This window comes from Rana temporaria, chromosome 4, assembly GCF_905171775.1.
Source record: "Rana temporaria chromosome 4, aRanTem1.1, whole genome shotgun sequence".
Taxonomy (NCBI): domain Eukaryota; kingdom Metazoa; phylum Chordata; class Amphibia; order Anura; family Ranidae; genus Rana; species Rana temporaria.
The window spans coordinates 200,992,535-201,009,611 of record NC_053492.1 but is presented as its reverse complement, the minus strand read 5'-3'; the positions used below and the strand labels follow the sequence as shown (position 1 = coordinate 201,009,611).

The following is a 17,077-nucleotide window of genomic DNA, read 5'->3' as shown; positions in this document are numbered from 1 at the left end:
CTTAGAGTATTTCTGTTATCGGCAGGTGATTCTGGGAGGTGGACGAGTCTATATGAATGCCAAGGGGACACCGGACCCAGAATACCCAACCAGTTCATCAAGTCGAGCTGTTCGAATAGATGGTCTTAATCTGACTGATATATGGCTGAAAAAAAGGCCGGTAGGTGTGAGCTTCTATATCTCAAACTATAAAACATTCTGTAGAATAGTTTAGGCAGCTACAGGATTGTTTCAAGGACTATGATGATTTTGATTGCTTAAAAACAGTCTCTCTCTGGAACATAAACCCTGTAAAGTATTGTAGTTTGTCCTTAAATCCTGGTTGTATAAGGTCATAGTTACCAACTGTCAATATTTTTGCAGCATGTGCCAACAATTTAAGATGTATTTCTGGGAAAATGAGAAAATTCTGAATTTTGACTTGTACATTCCATATCTTGGTGTACTGTTCAGGGCACAGCACTTGTATTCATAGACCATAGGTTATATAGAAGTGACCTTTAGGTGAATGGACAAAAAAAACGTTCCTAGGATTTGGGTTTAAACAGCTATACCATTAAAGCCAGAAATTGAGTCTACCATGAGTATGTGTACCATTTCCTTCTGTGCCAATTTGGTGCAATGAGGATTATTGGAACCCTATTTCTTCTGTCTTGCATAGCAGTCACTGTGAATTTGTATCGGAAAGAAGGTATATATCAGCTTGAATAGAGTAGAAGGAATACCCAGGGCATCGACGGCAAAGGCTATATAGGATCCCTGATCCTGGCTGCAAATCAGTATCACTTGTTGTTTAATCTGCAGGACAAAATGTCTACATCTGGTTTCCCCCACCTTTGACAGACATTCTGGTGCATTTTGGGGTACAGAGACCACTTTGATGGCTGAACCATTAAGGAGTTGCGAGCTCCCACCAGAATTGATCTCTTTGTTCAAAGACATGAGGATGTTTTGGAATGGCCTGGAATTAAACTGTGTAAAGCAAACTACTTCAAAGGAGGCTAGCATTAGGCCCAGAACCATCATGCAGAAGCAAACTGAGGGATGCCCTTTAGATCCAGTTGTACAAGACCTTAAGAAAACAATATTTTCTGGAGGAAGGAAAACTCTGGCCTAGGCTGTGACCAATATTAGACCCAAATACTTCAGACAGTGTGAAGACTGGCGGGTAGATTTTAAAAGGTTGATTAGCTTTGTGCTAGGAGGGGAGGAGAGGGGGCAGAGATTTGTGCTTGGGGCATATGGGGAGAGAGGATTTTAGCTGGGGGAATGAGGGGCAAAGATATGCGCTGGGAAGGAGGGAATTTCAGTAGGGGGTGGATATGTACTGGGAGGAGGGTGAATTTATGCTTTGGGGGTAAGCATAAATTTATAGGGCTGGGGATCTTTGCTGACCCATATTGCTCATACATCTGGGGGGGGGGAGCAATTTGGCATGTTCGCCCTGGACTCTAGATACCTTGTCCCGGCACTGGGGGACACATCTATTTTTCATCTGCATCAGTAATTTACAAAAGCCATTCATACCTATTAATGTCAGTGTTCAATAAAATTTTATTTATCCAAGCAGACAGTGACTCTTACTAGAGTCTCCAACAGGAAACACAGTATCTGACAAGGATCATCATGAAATCAGATTATTCAAGCTGGTGGTATGGATGATTTTTTATGGATTATCATCATAGCCATTATCTGTCATCTAGCATGGCAGGGACTCTAAACGAATAGTCTGTAGATAGACAACAAAATGATTGTAGAAACAACCTGAAATTATATATACCATATTTATCGGCGTATAACACACACTCTAACGTTAAGAGGGAAGTTTAAGGAAAGAAAACTTTCCACAGCCCCCTGCGTATAACACGCAGGCACAGTTTACCCTCTATTATCAGGGTAAAAAAGTGAGTGTTATACGCCAATAAATACAGTATATGTTTTTTTTGTTTTTTTAACCAGAGTGTTCCATTTTACCATTAAGGCTTCATTTCCATGGACGTTTTTACAGCCACTTTTCTGAGCGTTTTTTGCAGCTTAAAAACAGCTCTCCATGTTAGTCTATGGCCTCATGCCCACCATGACGTTTTTGAGCTGTAGATGGCTGAGCCGTTTTTAAGCTGCAAAAAAAACCAGGACCAGTGCGTTCTGAAGCTCCAGAGTAGAGCTGTAAAAACGCCAGACGTTAAAAAACGCGCAAAAACGCCAGACGTTAAAAAACGCTACCGCTGCGTTTTTGAGCTCCAGCTCAAAAAAAATAAATAAATAACATGGACAGGCGTTTTTAAGCTGTAAAAAAGGCTAAAGACAGTGGGCTAGACTCAGATAGGTGAGCGGATCTTTAGATCCGCGTAACCTATCTCATTTAGGTTACGCCGCCGCAAGTTTTTCAGGCAAGTGCTTTATTCACAAAGCACTTGCCTGTAAAGTTGCGGCGGCATATCGTAAATCCCCCGGCGGAATTCAAATTCGGCGGGTAGGGGGCGTGCATCATTTAAATGAAGTGCGCCCCCGCGCCGACCGAACTGCGCATGCGCCGTCCCTAAAAAATCCCAGAGTGCTTTGCTCCAAATGACGTCGCAAGGACGTCATTGGGTTCGACGTGAGCGTAAATTACGTCCAGCCCTATTCTGAATCGACTTGCGCAAACGACGTAAAAAATTAAAATTTTGTCGCGGGAACGACGGCCATACTTAACATTGGCTGCGCCTCATAGACCCAGGGGTAACTATACGCCGGAAAAAGCCGACCGCAAACGACGTAAAAAAAAAACGCCGGGCGGTCGTTTGTTTCTGAATCAGCGTAACTCCTCATTTGCATATTTGACGCGTAAACAAACGGAAGCGCCACCTATCGGCCAGCCTGAAATTGCAGCCTAAGATCCGACGGTGTAAGTCACTTACACCTGTCGGATCTTAGGGATATCTATGTGTAACTGATTCTATGAATCAGTCGCATAGATACAAACGGTCGAACGGCGTATCAGGACATACGCCGTCGTATCTCTTTCTGAATCTGGCCCAGTGGCTGTAAAAAGGTCCATGGAAATGAAGCCTAAATCATTACAAAGTAAAACCTAAAATAATAATTCTAACATAAAAACCATTTGAAAACACTGGTGCTTGTAGGGTTGCCATGAAAAATGTAGCTTTAGACAGAATTCCTTTCTGTTTTTGGAGGGAAGCCTTGGGAGTTGCAGTGTACACATGAAGAGATGAGGGTGAGCTGCATTTACCAGTCCTCTTGATAACCCTCACCTAACCTTCAGGTTTCTCTTTACCGGAAAAACAAAATCCAGTTTTGTTCGCTGAGCAAAATGGTCATGTCTACTCCTAAATACTGGTTTATGTATCATAGAAGATCAGGTATTCCCTTTTGGCATTATAAAGCATATAATGAACATCTCTGAAAACTAATATGTCATTTTCATTTTTTTCTTAATAGGGGTCCAAGTATGTGTGGAATAAACAAGGCTTTGATGCTGTAGATGAAACCACAACAGATTACTTAATGGGTAGAGTATCAATTAAGTGAAAATGTTTAGTTTCACAGCACAGGTTGGAGGGGGGGATTAATTCAAAGAGAAGTATGACAAAAGTAATTTTTTGTCATACTTCTCTTTTGGGTCACATAACTGTACCTACTTTTGTGCTCCTTTGACCCCCAGCCAGCTTATAGTGGGCTATTGCATGCAGTCAGCTGACATCACAGAGCTTCTTCAGGCTCTAGAAAGATCCTGACCATATTTTTGGGATACACCAAGCTGCCTGATTGACAGCAGGCTCTGGCTCCCAGTGCACAGCTGGGAGTCAAAGCCAGCTGTGCCCGCCCCATCTTCAGGCCAGTGCTTCAGTGAGTGCTAGAGGAACAGAGTGGAGCGCAGCGACTGACAATCACTGATCTCTGCTCCGAGATGACTGAGACCTTAATGATCAACTGTCATGTGATTGCTCAGTTCTCAGTCTTGGCGTCAACGTGGAACAGCCAGCAAACTTCTCCTTTAAGCATTTGTGACACTATGCTGGTATATTTTACATTTTCAGTGCCCAATTCTGGAAGGATGGCAGACCTGATGGGGAACTATTCTGACAGGCAACAAACTGTCTGAAGGCTTAAAAAAGCATCAATGACTGGACCAAAAACATCAGACTATCTCTGGAATGTCGATCTCCATAGGAAATGGTTACGTGGGAGACGATGATCAGGTTCTCACAGATACAGCATAAATGTTCAAAGAAGGTAGAACAAAAAAGGGTCACATAACGTGAATCCGTATAAAATTGAAAAGAGTTTAATGTAGCTATAAAACGTTTTATAGCTACATTAAACTCTTTTCAATCATCGTCTCCCCCGTAACCATTTGCTATGGAGATCGCCATTCCAAGGATAATCTGATGTTTTTCGGTCCAGTCGTTGATGCTTTTTCAAGCCTTCATCCAGTTTAATAGAAAGAGGGGCACTGGAGGATAGAATGGTCGCGGCTGCTAGTACCGCAAACCAAAATGAAACTATCACCCAGAAAAGGATTTTGTATATATGGACTTTCTCGGTACTGATGACACAAGTAGATACAGTAAAAATTCATTTATTGTACATAAAAAAATATACATTTAAAAACAGAACTTTATGACAATCAACCTCATACTAGTTACAGCAGTGGAATATAAACGGACATCCGTATGGTATCTAATGTTGTGAGGTGAAGTCAAAGGGAGACCTCTACCGGTTTCGCGGAAGACCGCTTCTTCAGGAGGTAATCACCAAGGACCACCATGGAGCGCGCCACTTATGCCCCCGGCGACGAACAAGGGGGAAACAAATTTGTTCTCAAGGCTGATAACAGCACTTGATTAGGGCAGCTGGGATGTGAGCATGCGGCAAGTGTAAATACAGGTCTGTTGATACAGAGCAGCAGAGGGTAATCAGCTGTTGACCATCAAGAATGTATGGTCCCACAAAACACACTGTATGACAATTAACAGTGGTGGGGGCCAGGTGGAAGGGTAACCGCACAGAACCGCTCAGATCCCAGGAGTATAGCCCATGGAGAGTCACAGAGAGCGCACACGGTCAAGTGCTGTTATCAGTATTGAGAACAATTTTTTTCCCCTTGTTCGCCGCCGGGGGCATAAGTGGCGCGCTCCATGGTGGTCCTTGACCCTTGGTGATTACCTCCTGAAGAAGCGGTCTTCTGCGAAACTGGCAGATGTCTCCTTTTGACTTCACCTCACAACATTAGATACCATACGGATGTCCGTTTATATTCCACTGCTGTAACTAGTATGAGGTTGATTGTCATAAAGTTCTGTTTTTAAATGTATATTTTTTTATGTACAATAAATTTATTTTTACTGTATCTACTTGTGTCATCAGTACAGAGAAAGTCCATATATACAAAATCCTTTTCTGGGTGATAGTTTAATTTTGGTTCGCGGTACTAGCAGCCGCGACCATTCTATCCTCCGGTGCCCCTCTTTCTATTAAATCTTGGATGATGGTACGTTATATGATTATTTAAACAATCTGATCTAAGGCTATACTCAAACAATTTTGCCTTAATCCAGTTTGTTGCCTGTCAACACAAGCCCGTTTGGATCATAGAACATATGTTCTCTTGGGTTCAAACTATTTGGTAAGCCTTCATCTGATCGGTGGTGGTTCCCCTCACTTCAAACATTTGTCTGCGTTCACCATTGGGATGCCAGCATGATGTTTTGAACTTTTAGCTCACTTTAAGCTCATGTTTCTTCAAAGTACCTTGTTGGTCTTGATACACAGTGGACATTCAAGTGCTATTTATATGGACTATAATTTTTTTCTGTATATATTTGCACTTTATAAAGGATATTATATTATATTTAAATGTGTCCCCAAATTCAGCCATGTCCCCCACAGATGCAGCCATGTCCCCCACATATGCAGCCATGTCCCCCACATATGCAGCCATGTCCCCCCACATATGCAGCAATGTCTCCCCATACCTAGATGCCGTCGCCACCTAGTTAATCAGCGCGCGGGAAACATTACAGCTTTCATTTATATAGCTTTGTGTTCCCCGCCGCGCCGCGTATAGACACTCCCCCTTACTCGGGATTGGACGAGTGATCTGCACTTTGATAGACAGATCACCAGTCCAATCCTGAGCAAGGGGGAGTTTCTATACGCGGCGCGGCGGGGAACAGACATCTATTCAAATGAAAGCTGTAATATTCCCCGCACGCTGAATAACTAGACGGCGGCGTTGCGGTAAGCGGCGACATTGCGGCGATATGGGGGGGTAGTATCGGATCTGCATCGGGGGCATTTGCGGGAGTACAAGTACTCCCGCAAATGCTCAGTTTCGGTCCCGATACTGGTATCGGTATCGGGACAACCCTATTTTCAGGGATTAACATCTCATATTTTTTCTTTTGGATCTTTCATTTATTGTCAAGATGTTGTTATTTAGCGCTACACTTTATTTTCCATATATGACAGTTTACTTCAATTGCCAGTCAAATTTCATCTAATATTTCATTAATTAGCACTGTAGAAATTAGAATTTACACAGATGAAAATACATGTGGTGCTCTTTAAAAAAAAATTATAAAATCACACAGCAGGTTCTGAGCATTGATGCACACCTGTATAGGTCATGTAGGTCAATGGCACCTAATTTCAAAATACACAAAATCATTGACTTAATATGGCCATGTGGTCATGAATATCCCCACCCCTTTGTAATGTTAGCTGCGGTGGAGGGGGGGGGAGTCCACTGCTTCTACAGCTCATTGGACCAAGACTGACAGCTTAATGCACATACTTGCCAGTACACCATGGATCTTCAAATGTAGTCCAAAGATTTTATTGCAGAGAGATCCCATCATAAAAGAACAGCAATGTTTCAGAGTCGTGCCGGACCCCTTCACCAGGCATGGTAGTCGCTACAGATGAGCCCAGTGATCCAGTAATGTGTGCAATGGGAATATAGCTTACTTCTGGGTTTGAATATGAATCCAGTTCTGAACAAACACAAGGTCATCCCTACTTAAGAGATTTTAGTAGTGATTGATCTCCCAGGTTTGCATGAGGCTACAATGTAACCACATAGCAGAAATAATTAGTGATTCATCTCCTCTCTTCTACTCCATAGACTTAATCACTCAGCAATATTTGTTCTATACTATACTAGAAGTATTAAATCCACAGGAAGAGTAGGGCTGCCAATCAATTAACTTTTTTCAGAAAGAAGTTTCTCAGTAGAAGCCTGCATATTTTACTCAGAAAAGGTTTCCATAATAACCTGAACCTTTTGACAGTATATTTCAGTTATATAGAACAATAAGTGCATTAAACATGTTTTTCCACTTTTTTAGGGCTATTTGAACCAAAAGACATGAAATATGAACTAAGTCGTGATCCTTCCATGGACCCATCCCTAGCAGAGATGACTGAGAAGGCCATCAAGATCCTGAGCAAGAATCCCAAAGGATTTTTCCTTTTTGTAGAAGATAAGCATAAATAGCATGGCACATATTGTAGCACAATGGTTTTATTTATACAAGCAGACAGAATTAGGAGAAGGTGCTAGTTCTGACAAGAAATAGGCATATGCTGGGTTCAAAGGCTGTTGTTGAGAAGATGTTGATAGTTACTGTAGCGGCCCCATTGGCTTTGAGTAAAAAACAAGAGAAGAGATTCTAACAGGTGTAGTACTTTTATTCTTTTTGCCTCAAAGGTGTGCATTAAGGTTGAACACCACAGAGGTTAATCTTTTTGACTCCTTAAACACCTTAAGCACCATTTGCACGGTGAAAACTGTAAAATGACATACAATACATTCGTTTACAGAGATCACCAAAAAGGGGGTTACAACAGAATTACAAATGTGGTGTTCCATTATCTACACACATATATCTAAATTAACATTAAACATCTAAGAAACATGACTCTATGTTAAAACATGTGGATTGTCTACAGCAGGGGTGTCCAAAAATTTTTCAAAGAGGGCCAGATTTGATGAAGTGAACATGCTTGAGGGCCGACCATTTTGCCTGTCATTCTTTAAACCATTAAAATTCAGTCTAAGTGTGTTCCTCTGAGTACTAATACACTGCCCAACAAGAATTTGCTTGCCTTTGTGGCTGTGTGTGTTGAAGAGATGAGCTTGGGCGTATTATTTGGATATACCATATTTATCGGCTTATAACACACACCTTCAATTTAAAAAAGGAAGTTTCAGGAAAGAAATCTTAAATTTTAAATAAAGCACTGTGAAGCAAAATAAGGGTCAGTGCCCATCATTGCAGCCTTACCGTTGCCATGAATGCAGCACCCACCGTATTGCCATGAATGCAGCACCCACCGTATTGCCATGAATGCAGCACCCACCGTATTGCCATGAATGCAGCACCCACCGTATTGCCATGAATGCAGCACCCACCGTATTGCCATGAATGCAGCACCCACCGTTTTGCCATGAATGCAGCACCCACCGTATTGCCATAAATTCAGCACCCTCTACATTGCCGTAAAAGCAGCACCAACTAAATTTCCATGAATGCACCACCCATTGTATTGCCATGAATGCAGACTCACCATTATCGTCAGTGCAGGCTGCAGAGGAGACAGGGAGGGGGCGGCACAAGCGCCAACAGACAAACAGGAGAAACTCCTGTTTTCTCGATGGGCCTTTTTAATTGAAAGTCTCGCCTCCTGTGATGGACAGAACAGTTGTCCAATGGCAGCGCAGGAGACGGGACTTCCTTTTACACAGGACACGTGTAAACAGGAAATACTCTCCTGCATGCACGGCACTCGTCCCGTCCCCTCCAAGGCAGCCAGCATACTATCTTTTGTGGCCTCCGGCGCCCAGGGATTCGTTGGGGGCCACAAAAGATATATATGTCAAGATCACCAGGCGGCCGTTCGAAAACCAGAACACAGGCCGTGATTGGCCCGCGGGCCGGACTTTGGACATGCCTGGTCTACAGCATATCTTTTAACTAACAGCATATACACAATTTATGCCTAAAAACATATATACTGACAATGCACCTTTACTGCATACCTTGCTCCGCTTGCCAAGTGGTGCAAACTTTAAAATTTAGAAAACTTTCATAAACCATCACCTTCCCACGAGGTACTGCTGGCTTGCCTGTGAATGCTGGAACAATGAGGGTCTCCTTTCTCCCAAACTAAAGGAAGGCGGAAGTGCCGAACAAAGATTTAAAGCGACAGGCGGACAGTTAGTTACATTGACATTTGGTACTAATTATGTATTTTTTCTGCAATTAAAATTCAGCATTGAGAACATTTAATTCTCATTTAGTGTAATTCATTGACACAGTTCCAGGACCAAATTGCAGTTTGTTTGATCAGCCGAACATATTCTGCATAAGACGAGCCATACAAAGAATACTTGAAATCCCAGGAGTCTCAAGCCCCGTACACACGATCGAACCTTTGTCCGACCAAAATCACATTGGAATTCCGACAGAATTCCATCGGAGTAAAAGAGAACATGTTCTCTATCTAAATTCCAATGGAATTCATCTGAATTTGCGATGGAATTAATCCGATGGGGCATACACATGGTCGGAATTTCCGATGGAAAAAGTCTGACTGGAAATTCCGATCGTGTGTACAGGGTTTAAGTGTTGTATCAATGTATTTAAATCTAAACCACAACAAGCCCAAAGTACCCAACTGGGCACCAAACAGGAAAAACTTTAATCATACATATTTGTTTATAAACCCTTATTGGTAGTTGAAAATGGCCTTCATACGTAAAATAGTAAAACAAAAAATAAAAAGTACTGCTTATCAATAAAAGGTTTGTACATGCACGTGAAGAAAGGGAGATCTATGATTAACCACAGCATGAGCCCAAAGACCTGTCCAGTGTGTCTTATCAGCTGTTCTGGAATGGAGACTTCAGAAGATGAAGGAAAATCGTACAGTACTGGATCTGTGTTATCTTTAGAGGCACACTGAATTTCTGTGTTTGTTTCCTCAACAAGCCTCCCTAGTGGGCTCTTCTTCTCTGGGCCCATAGCAACTGCATGAGCTGCTATGTCTATAGATGACACCACTGGCTTTCAGCAACATCTTTTAACTTTGTCTTCAAAGTGCTATAAAGATAAATCTAAGAGGCTAGGTTCACACTGCTGCGAATTCAAAATGTTACCGCGATTTCGCGGCTGCGGTTTTTCCACGATTTTGGCCGCGATTTAAGAGACATCTGTGCAGGGTTCAATGTAAATCGCGGCCCGAAATCGCAAAAAGTAGTACAGGAACTACTTTTTGGAATCGGTGCCGGCGTCGCACCGATTAGGACGGTGCCATTGCCGGCAAATGCCGCCGATTTGAGATGCGATTTGACATGTGAAATCGCATCTCAAATGGTACCAAATCGTACCCAGTGTGAACCTGGGCAGACAGGTGATTTATGTTGTCACGGAATATCCCTTTAAACATACAAGATATGAAGACTAAAACAACATTCTTTGTGACACTTTATTTTATTTCTATAACGTTTATGAGCTATAAATGAACTTGTTATCGTTATGGGGATTGTTGCAGATGTTTCGGTGCTAATGTATGGCACACCTCTGCTATCATCATTTACTTTTTTCAAAGAAAACCATTGTATGAAATAATTAAATAATAAAATAATCAACTAAAATATATTCAGTAAAAGCAGACATTAGGACTTTTTATATAGTTGTCACCTGTTAAAAGTTATTCTTGCATTGGTTCTGGTGTACAAAATACTAAATGATGGTATTGCATGACAGAATCTTTGCTACAGCTTAATGTTCTTGCATTTTTTTTTTTACGTGGCAGAATTGATCATGGCCATCATGCTGGCATTGCTAGGAATTCCTTGACTGAGGCTGTTGAGTTTGACAAAGCCATTCGCACAGCTGGGCAGCTGACCTCAGAATCTGACACACTGACTGTCGTGACTGCTGACCATTCTCATGTCTTCACCTTTGGAGGGTACACAGATCGTGGTAACAGTATTTTTGGTAAGGCATTTTATTAAAGTGAATCTTGCACTAAAATGCAAGGTCTGCATATGTGGCTACCACCACCTGTTGACAAAACATTGCATTACTGAAATTAAAAAAGAAAAACAGTTTGAAAGAAGAGGGTTTAAAAATACTCTAGTCACTGGCAGGACTAGACCACACAGAGGGATCTTGGGAAAGTCCAGGACCCATATTTTGCAATAGGATGCTACACACTGTACAGAAGCATGTTCTCACCTGATTTGGCATCCCCAACTTTTTCAGGCTTCGCCTAGCTTTGTCGAGCCCCCTGGAAGCCTGAGGGCAAGGTAAGTATTTTTTTTACTCCCAAGGTTTTTTTCTTCACTTTATTATAATGCAGGAGGTGGAAAGCAGACACCTAAAAGGAACTTGCATCTTCGTGCAATTTGTAATTCTGCAGAATTTCCTTTGTGGCTATTTTATCTGTATACAGTGTTATTTATAAGAGATGCTTGATTGTGGTGTTGGTGTATTTTTATGTTATTATATTATGTGATGTGACAAAACTACTGGCAGATTACCATTGTAGCAGGCTGGTTGGTAGGAACTGTAGCAGGCATGCTGCTAAGCAGACCGGCTGGTAGTGACTGTAGAAGGCACCCTGATGGCAGAATGGCTGCTGGTTACTGTAACAAGCAGACTGACTGGTAGTGACTGTAGCATACAGACTGCTGCACTCTGACTAGTGCTGACTGTGGTGCGCAGATTGGTAGAGAACTGTTGCAGACTTACTGGTAGGAACTATAGCAGTTGGACTCTGCTAGCAGACTGCTGTGCACTGACTGTGCACAAAAACATTTGGTACATAGATTATTGTTTATTCCCTTTTTTTAAGCACTACATTTCTTCACTTACCACTGACTAGCAGTGACTGTAGCATGCAGACTTGTAGCAGACTGACTGGTAGTGAGTGTAGTTGGTAGACTGCAGTGGACTGGCTTGTTTGTGAATGGTAGCAGGTAGACTGCAGGTGGACTTGTAAGCATAATGTGGCAGAATGAATAGTGGTGAACATAGCGGGACTACTGGTAGCTTACTGTAGCTAGATTAGCTAGTAGTGAACCACAGCAGGACTACAGGCAGCAGACTGTAACAGACTGCCGGGTAGTGACTATAGCGGGCATGTTGCTAAAAGACTGTAGCAGATTAACTGGTAGGTACTGTAGCAGGCAGACTGTAGCATGCTGACTGGTAGGTACTGTAGCAGGCAGACTGTAGCATGCTAACTGGTAGGTACTGTAGCATGCTGACTGGTAGGTACTGTAGCAGGCAGAGTCTAGCGCACTATCAGTCAGTGCACTAGAGTCTGCCTACTATAGCGCACTGACTGGTAGGTACTGTAGCAGGCAGACTATAGCGCACTGACTGGTAGGCACTGTAGCAGGCAGACTATGGCGCACTGACTGGCAGGTACTGTAGCAGGCAGACTATGGCGCACTGACTGGTAGGTACTGTAGCAGGCAGACTCTAGTGCACTGACTGGTAGGTACAGTAGGAGGCAGACTATAGCGCACTGACTGGTAGGTGTCTGTAAGAGGCAGACTATAGCGCACTGACTGGTAGGTGTCTGTAAGAGGCAGACTATAGCACACTGACTGGTAGGTACTGTAGCAGGCAGACTCTAGTGCACTGACTGGTAGGTACAGTAGGAGGCAGACTATAGCACACTGACTGGTAGGTACTGTAGCAGGCAGACTATATATATCGCACTGACTGGTAAGTACTGTAGCAGGCAGACTATAGTGCACTGACTGGTAGGTACTGTAGTAGGCAGACTGCAGTGGGCTGTAGAATATTGACTGTAGAATACTGACTGACTGGTAGTGTAAATCCTTTGATAGTTTTAACATAAGTGTGAAGATCTTCTCTACCGATTTATACTTTCATGTATTTGATTCTTAAACATAGTTCTTCATATTTACAACATATGTCTCATGCACTTTGTCATGGATTCTATAGAAAGCTTTTTGCTGTTAACTGATGTTTCTTTTAGGTTGTTCTTTTGCAATACAGTAACTGATGGGTCCCTCTAAGACCATTTTCTTTTAACAATTCATTCCTGCCTTTATTTTTGTACTTTTGAGACAGAGAAAAAAATGTTAGTATACTCTATTCAGCAGTAATCATTTCTTAAAATGGCCAGTTTATTTAAAATCATTATTTATTAAATAACATGGCTACCAAGAATCATTCAAGCTTTATTTTACTTTGTATTTGATAGGCTTGGCACCAAACAGAGGCAGTGACCTCAAACCATTTACCAGCTTGCTGTATGGGAATGGTCCTGGATTCAAGCTCACTAATGGACAACGAGAAGACATCACTGGCGTTGATACTGGTATGAATCACCTTACTGCTTATGATGAAAGGCCTTATTTTTTTTACTATTATCACAATTTCATAACTATAGATTTCCATTCAACAAAACAATGCTTTATTATTTTTCTATAATTTGTTACTTATTAATGCTGCCAAGACAAGACTTAGATAGCAGGTTGGTGCACCGTGTACTTCAACATAAAAACATCATAAATAGGGCAAAGTTAATTGTAAGATGTAAAAATGGCAACATGTTCTTTAATAGTGTCTCCATATAGACTACAAATCATAGTAAAAGCTGCAGATAATGATGGTAGCATTAAAGGGGTTGTAAAGACAAAAATATTTTCCTCTTAAAATAAAGTCTGACAGTAGCTGATAAAGTAAAAAGTAATGTTTTGCATTATAACTAGTTTGATACCTGTTGAAATCGAGCCGTTTTATTCACCTCCGTCACTCCTGAATCATTATTCTCACTGACTTCCTGGTTTGCGGTGCACATTCATTCTTGCTACATCACGGCCTAATGGGAACTACAGTTCCCATTAGGCTTAGCCTCCATGCCTGTGAGGGATAAAAGAGCATCTTCACGCAGGGCTGTAGTCATAGGGAGGGGGTGAGAACATTCTGCTTTCCACCATGCAAAACAGCTCAGGTGCTGGTGGAAAGCAAGAAGAGGAGTGACAGGAAATGGCATTTTCAAACCTGGATTACTGTATTTTGGAGGTCAAAAGGAAAAACGAGGTAAGTGATATTTAAATGCTCTAGCTTACAGCAATCAATTGATCTAATAAAAAACGAACCTTTAGTGTTCCTTTAACTTACTCTAAACTGAATTCCAGGCAAGCAGCTAACTAAACAGTTGAAATTCACTTACAGGCTATGTTTAGGGGCATTTGTGGGGCTTCCCTATTTGCTTGAATGGGTCGTGTTGGTGGTGGTACTGCCTGGCAAATGCGACAGGATTGATCATTTTTGCCATGGGTGTAAAGCAAAGGATAATGACTGTGACATGTAAACACCCCCCTCTGTTGCCTATGGAGCTTAAAGTGGAACTTTAGTCAGAAAATTTAATCTTTTTAGATCACTTCAGGCTGGCCCCTTTTGCAGGTATAGCTATGTAATATATTAAAAATAAGTACCTATTCTTTATAAAGTCCAGTAGCACACTGTCTCACCCTGCTCTGCACATGCTCAGTTGCTCTTTATTTTTTAGCACTGTGCCAAAAACGTAGATGCCAAATCTGCTGACAGCTTAAAGGTTTTAATGCTGCTCATGGGCTCTGGGCATCTTCCATAAAGAAAATACAGGCACAATGCTGGAGGAAATTTACAGCACACACTGATTTTGGTAGCATAACTATTATCGTGGAGTGTATGTTCCCTGCTCAAGAACATTGTTATCAAATTGGTATGGGTAAACTTCCACTTTAAAAGGGGGTGATTGGGTGATGCTAAAATCGCAACTCAACTGCATATTTTTAACGCCCCCCAACCAATCTAAATCAGCCAGTATGTTTACTATTGTACCTACAAAAGGAATTGTAGTTCTGGGAAGGGGTTCTGTGTGTGTGTGTGTGTGGGGGGGGGGGGTTCTGTACTGGGGTTAGGTTGGAAGAGTAGTCTGTACTGAAGGGTTAGGGTGGGATGGGAGAGAGTGTATTGGAGGGGTCAGTACTGACGGGTAAGGCTGGAAGGGGGGTATCTGGACTGGGTGTGTATTTAAGGGTTAGTCTGGGAGAGGGGTCTGTACTTAATGGGACTATACAAGGGGAAAGGGGAGTCTTTACTGAGGTGGAGGGCTGAGAGAGGGGATTCATGGCTATGGGGAAAGATATGTACTGGGAGAGATTGGGGATGTTAGTTGAGATCTCAATTGTGAGAGATATGGGCTGTATTCTGTGCAGTGGCCTATAAGTTACACACCCCAGAGCACTGCTCTCTGTGGATTATGCATTCTTCAGAGTGTAGGTACACGTACAGTACTAAGGCATATGTGTGTTGTGTATACAGTAAGTAGACTCAAGTTTTATCTAACCATGGCCCTTTAAGCCCCTGTCACTGTTAGCACAATTTTTCCAAGTTATTCTTATAATTATTTCTTTTTTTGGGGGGGCTGAGAAATGATTGGCTCCATGTGCCAGAAATGTTAGGTATGCCACTGAGTAATATAAACTTGGGTTTACCTTCAGAGAACATTTTCTATAAGTGAACAGGACTCTGTATTTTATATTTGTCATAGGCGTGCGCAGGGGGTGTGCCTGGGCAAACCCTAATCACCCTATGCGGCACAGATTCCCCTGCTGATATTGCACCGAAGCCCCCCAACAGGGCTCATATTTTTTTCTTAAATAATACAAAAACAATAAAAAACTACTGACACCATCTGCTTCACTACTGACACATCCAATGCCCTACTAACACCGCCCATGTTTTAATACATTTTAAAATGTTTTTTACATTTATTTATAAGAGTATGTGTGATTATATATATATATATATATATATATATATATATTACCTTGCTATATACATACATACATACATGCACGCATGTGTGTTTGAGTTTTGGGGTGCACATCCTAATGCAATAGGCTGCGCACACCTATGATTTATGTTAATGTATAACAATCAACTAGTCAATTGTTCACATGCAAGAAACCTGAATTAGTGCTATAATGTGATTGGTTACTGCTTTCAGGTTATTTCATGCTTAAATGTATTTTGTACACTTTAGCATTTATTAGGGCTTTAAAATATGTTTTAAAGGATCTAACTCATTGATTAATATATTTTTTCAACAGAAAACTCCAATTACAAACAACAGGCGGCTGTCCCAGTCTCTTCAGAAACGCACGGAGGAGAGGATGTGGCCATCATGGCTAAAGGCCCCTTTTCTCATTTGTTCCATGGCATCCACGAGCAGCACTACATTGCCCATGTGATGGCCTATGCGGCCTGTCTGGAGCCCTATAGAGACTGTACACCATTAAAATCTGCCTCTCCCCAGAACTAAACATGTTTCAGGTTGATGGTTGGGAGTTGTTTTGGTATTGACAGCAGAAAGTTATAATTGGCAGTTTTCAAATTTTTTTCAACTTAACTTTTTTTTTTATATATTATCTTAGTCACGCATGTAACAATTGATATGAGGATATTTTGCATTTTTTTTTTAAACAATAAAAGGCTTATTTCATTCATTCAAAAGATAAGTGTTCATATTTTACAGTGAAATGGAGGCTTAACCACACATACTGTACAAACACCATGTGAGTTTACCACAGGCCTCTCTTGACACTTTGCAAATGAGTAATCCCGAGAGCACATGATGATGAAATGTATTAGTTCTGACAAATGGAAAATCTGGACTTCTTTTAATTTGCATTCTCAATTGATTCTCATTACTTTTCATAATTGTTTAGAAAGAAGCTCACCATATAGCTGCCAATACTGTATAAATACAGACTTCAATTTTACAGCAATTCCACTGTGGGGCAGAAGAGTACAATAAATGAACACTGCATTCCGCAAGGCCATGAGCATAGCGATCAGAGCTGGAAATAACAGATCAGCTGAAAGGTCACTCAATACCTGTCAGTCGAACTAGTAAAAAAAAAAGATGCATAAAGTAACATTTGATAAGATAGTAAATGTAAATGCCAAAGTAGTAAAAACACTAATGATGAGATGCAAAAGTCTTCTGATAAATACTAGAGATGAACAAA

At 41.5% G+C, this 17,077-nt stretch overlaps 1 protein-coding gene across 2 annotated transcripts in view; it reads left to right on the top strand.

Annotated features, from left to right (window-relative positions):
• LOC120936904 (alkaline phosphatase, tissue-nonspecific isozyme-like) overlaps positions 1 to 17,077 on the top strand; it is a 34,755-nt gene extending 17,678 nt beyond the window's left edge. For both annotated transcript variants that reach the window (XM_040349684.1, XM_040349685.1), the window contains exons 6-11: positions 26 to 160; positions 3,442 to 3,511; positions 7,353 to 7,487; positions 10,818 to 11,009; positions 13,255 to 13,371; positions 16,157 to 17,077. In XM_040349684.1, the coding sequence (XP_040205618.1) occupies positions 26 to 160; positions 3,442 to 3,511; positions 7,353 to 7,487; positions 10,818 to 11,009; positions 13,255 to 13,371; positions 16,157 to 16,368 (861 nt within the window). In that variant the 3' untranslated portion in view covers positions 16,369 to 17,077. The remainder of the gene's footprint in view (positions 1 to 25; positions 161 to 3,441; positions 3,512 to 7,352; positions 7,488 to 10,817; positions 11,010 to 13,254; positions 13,372 to 16,156) is intronic.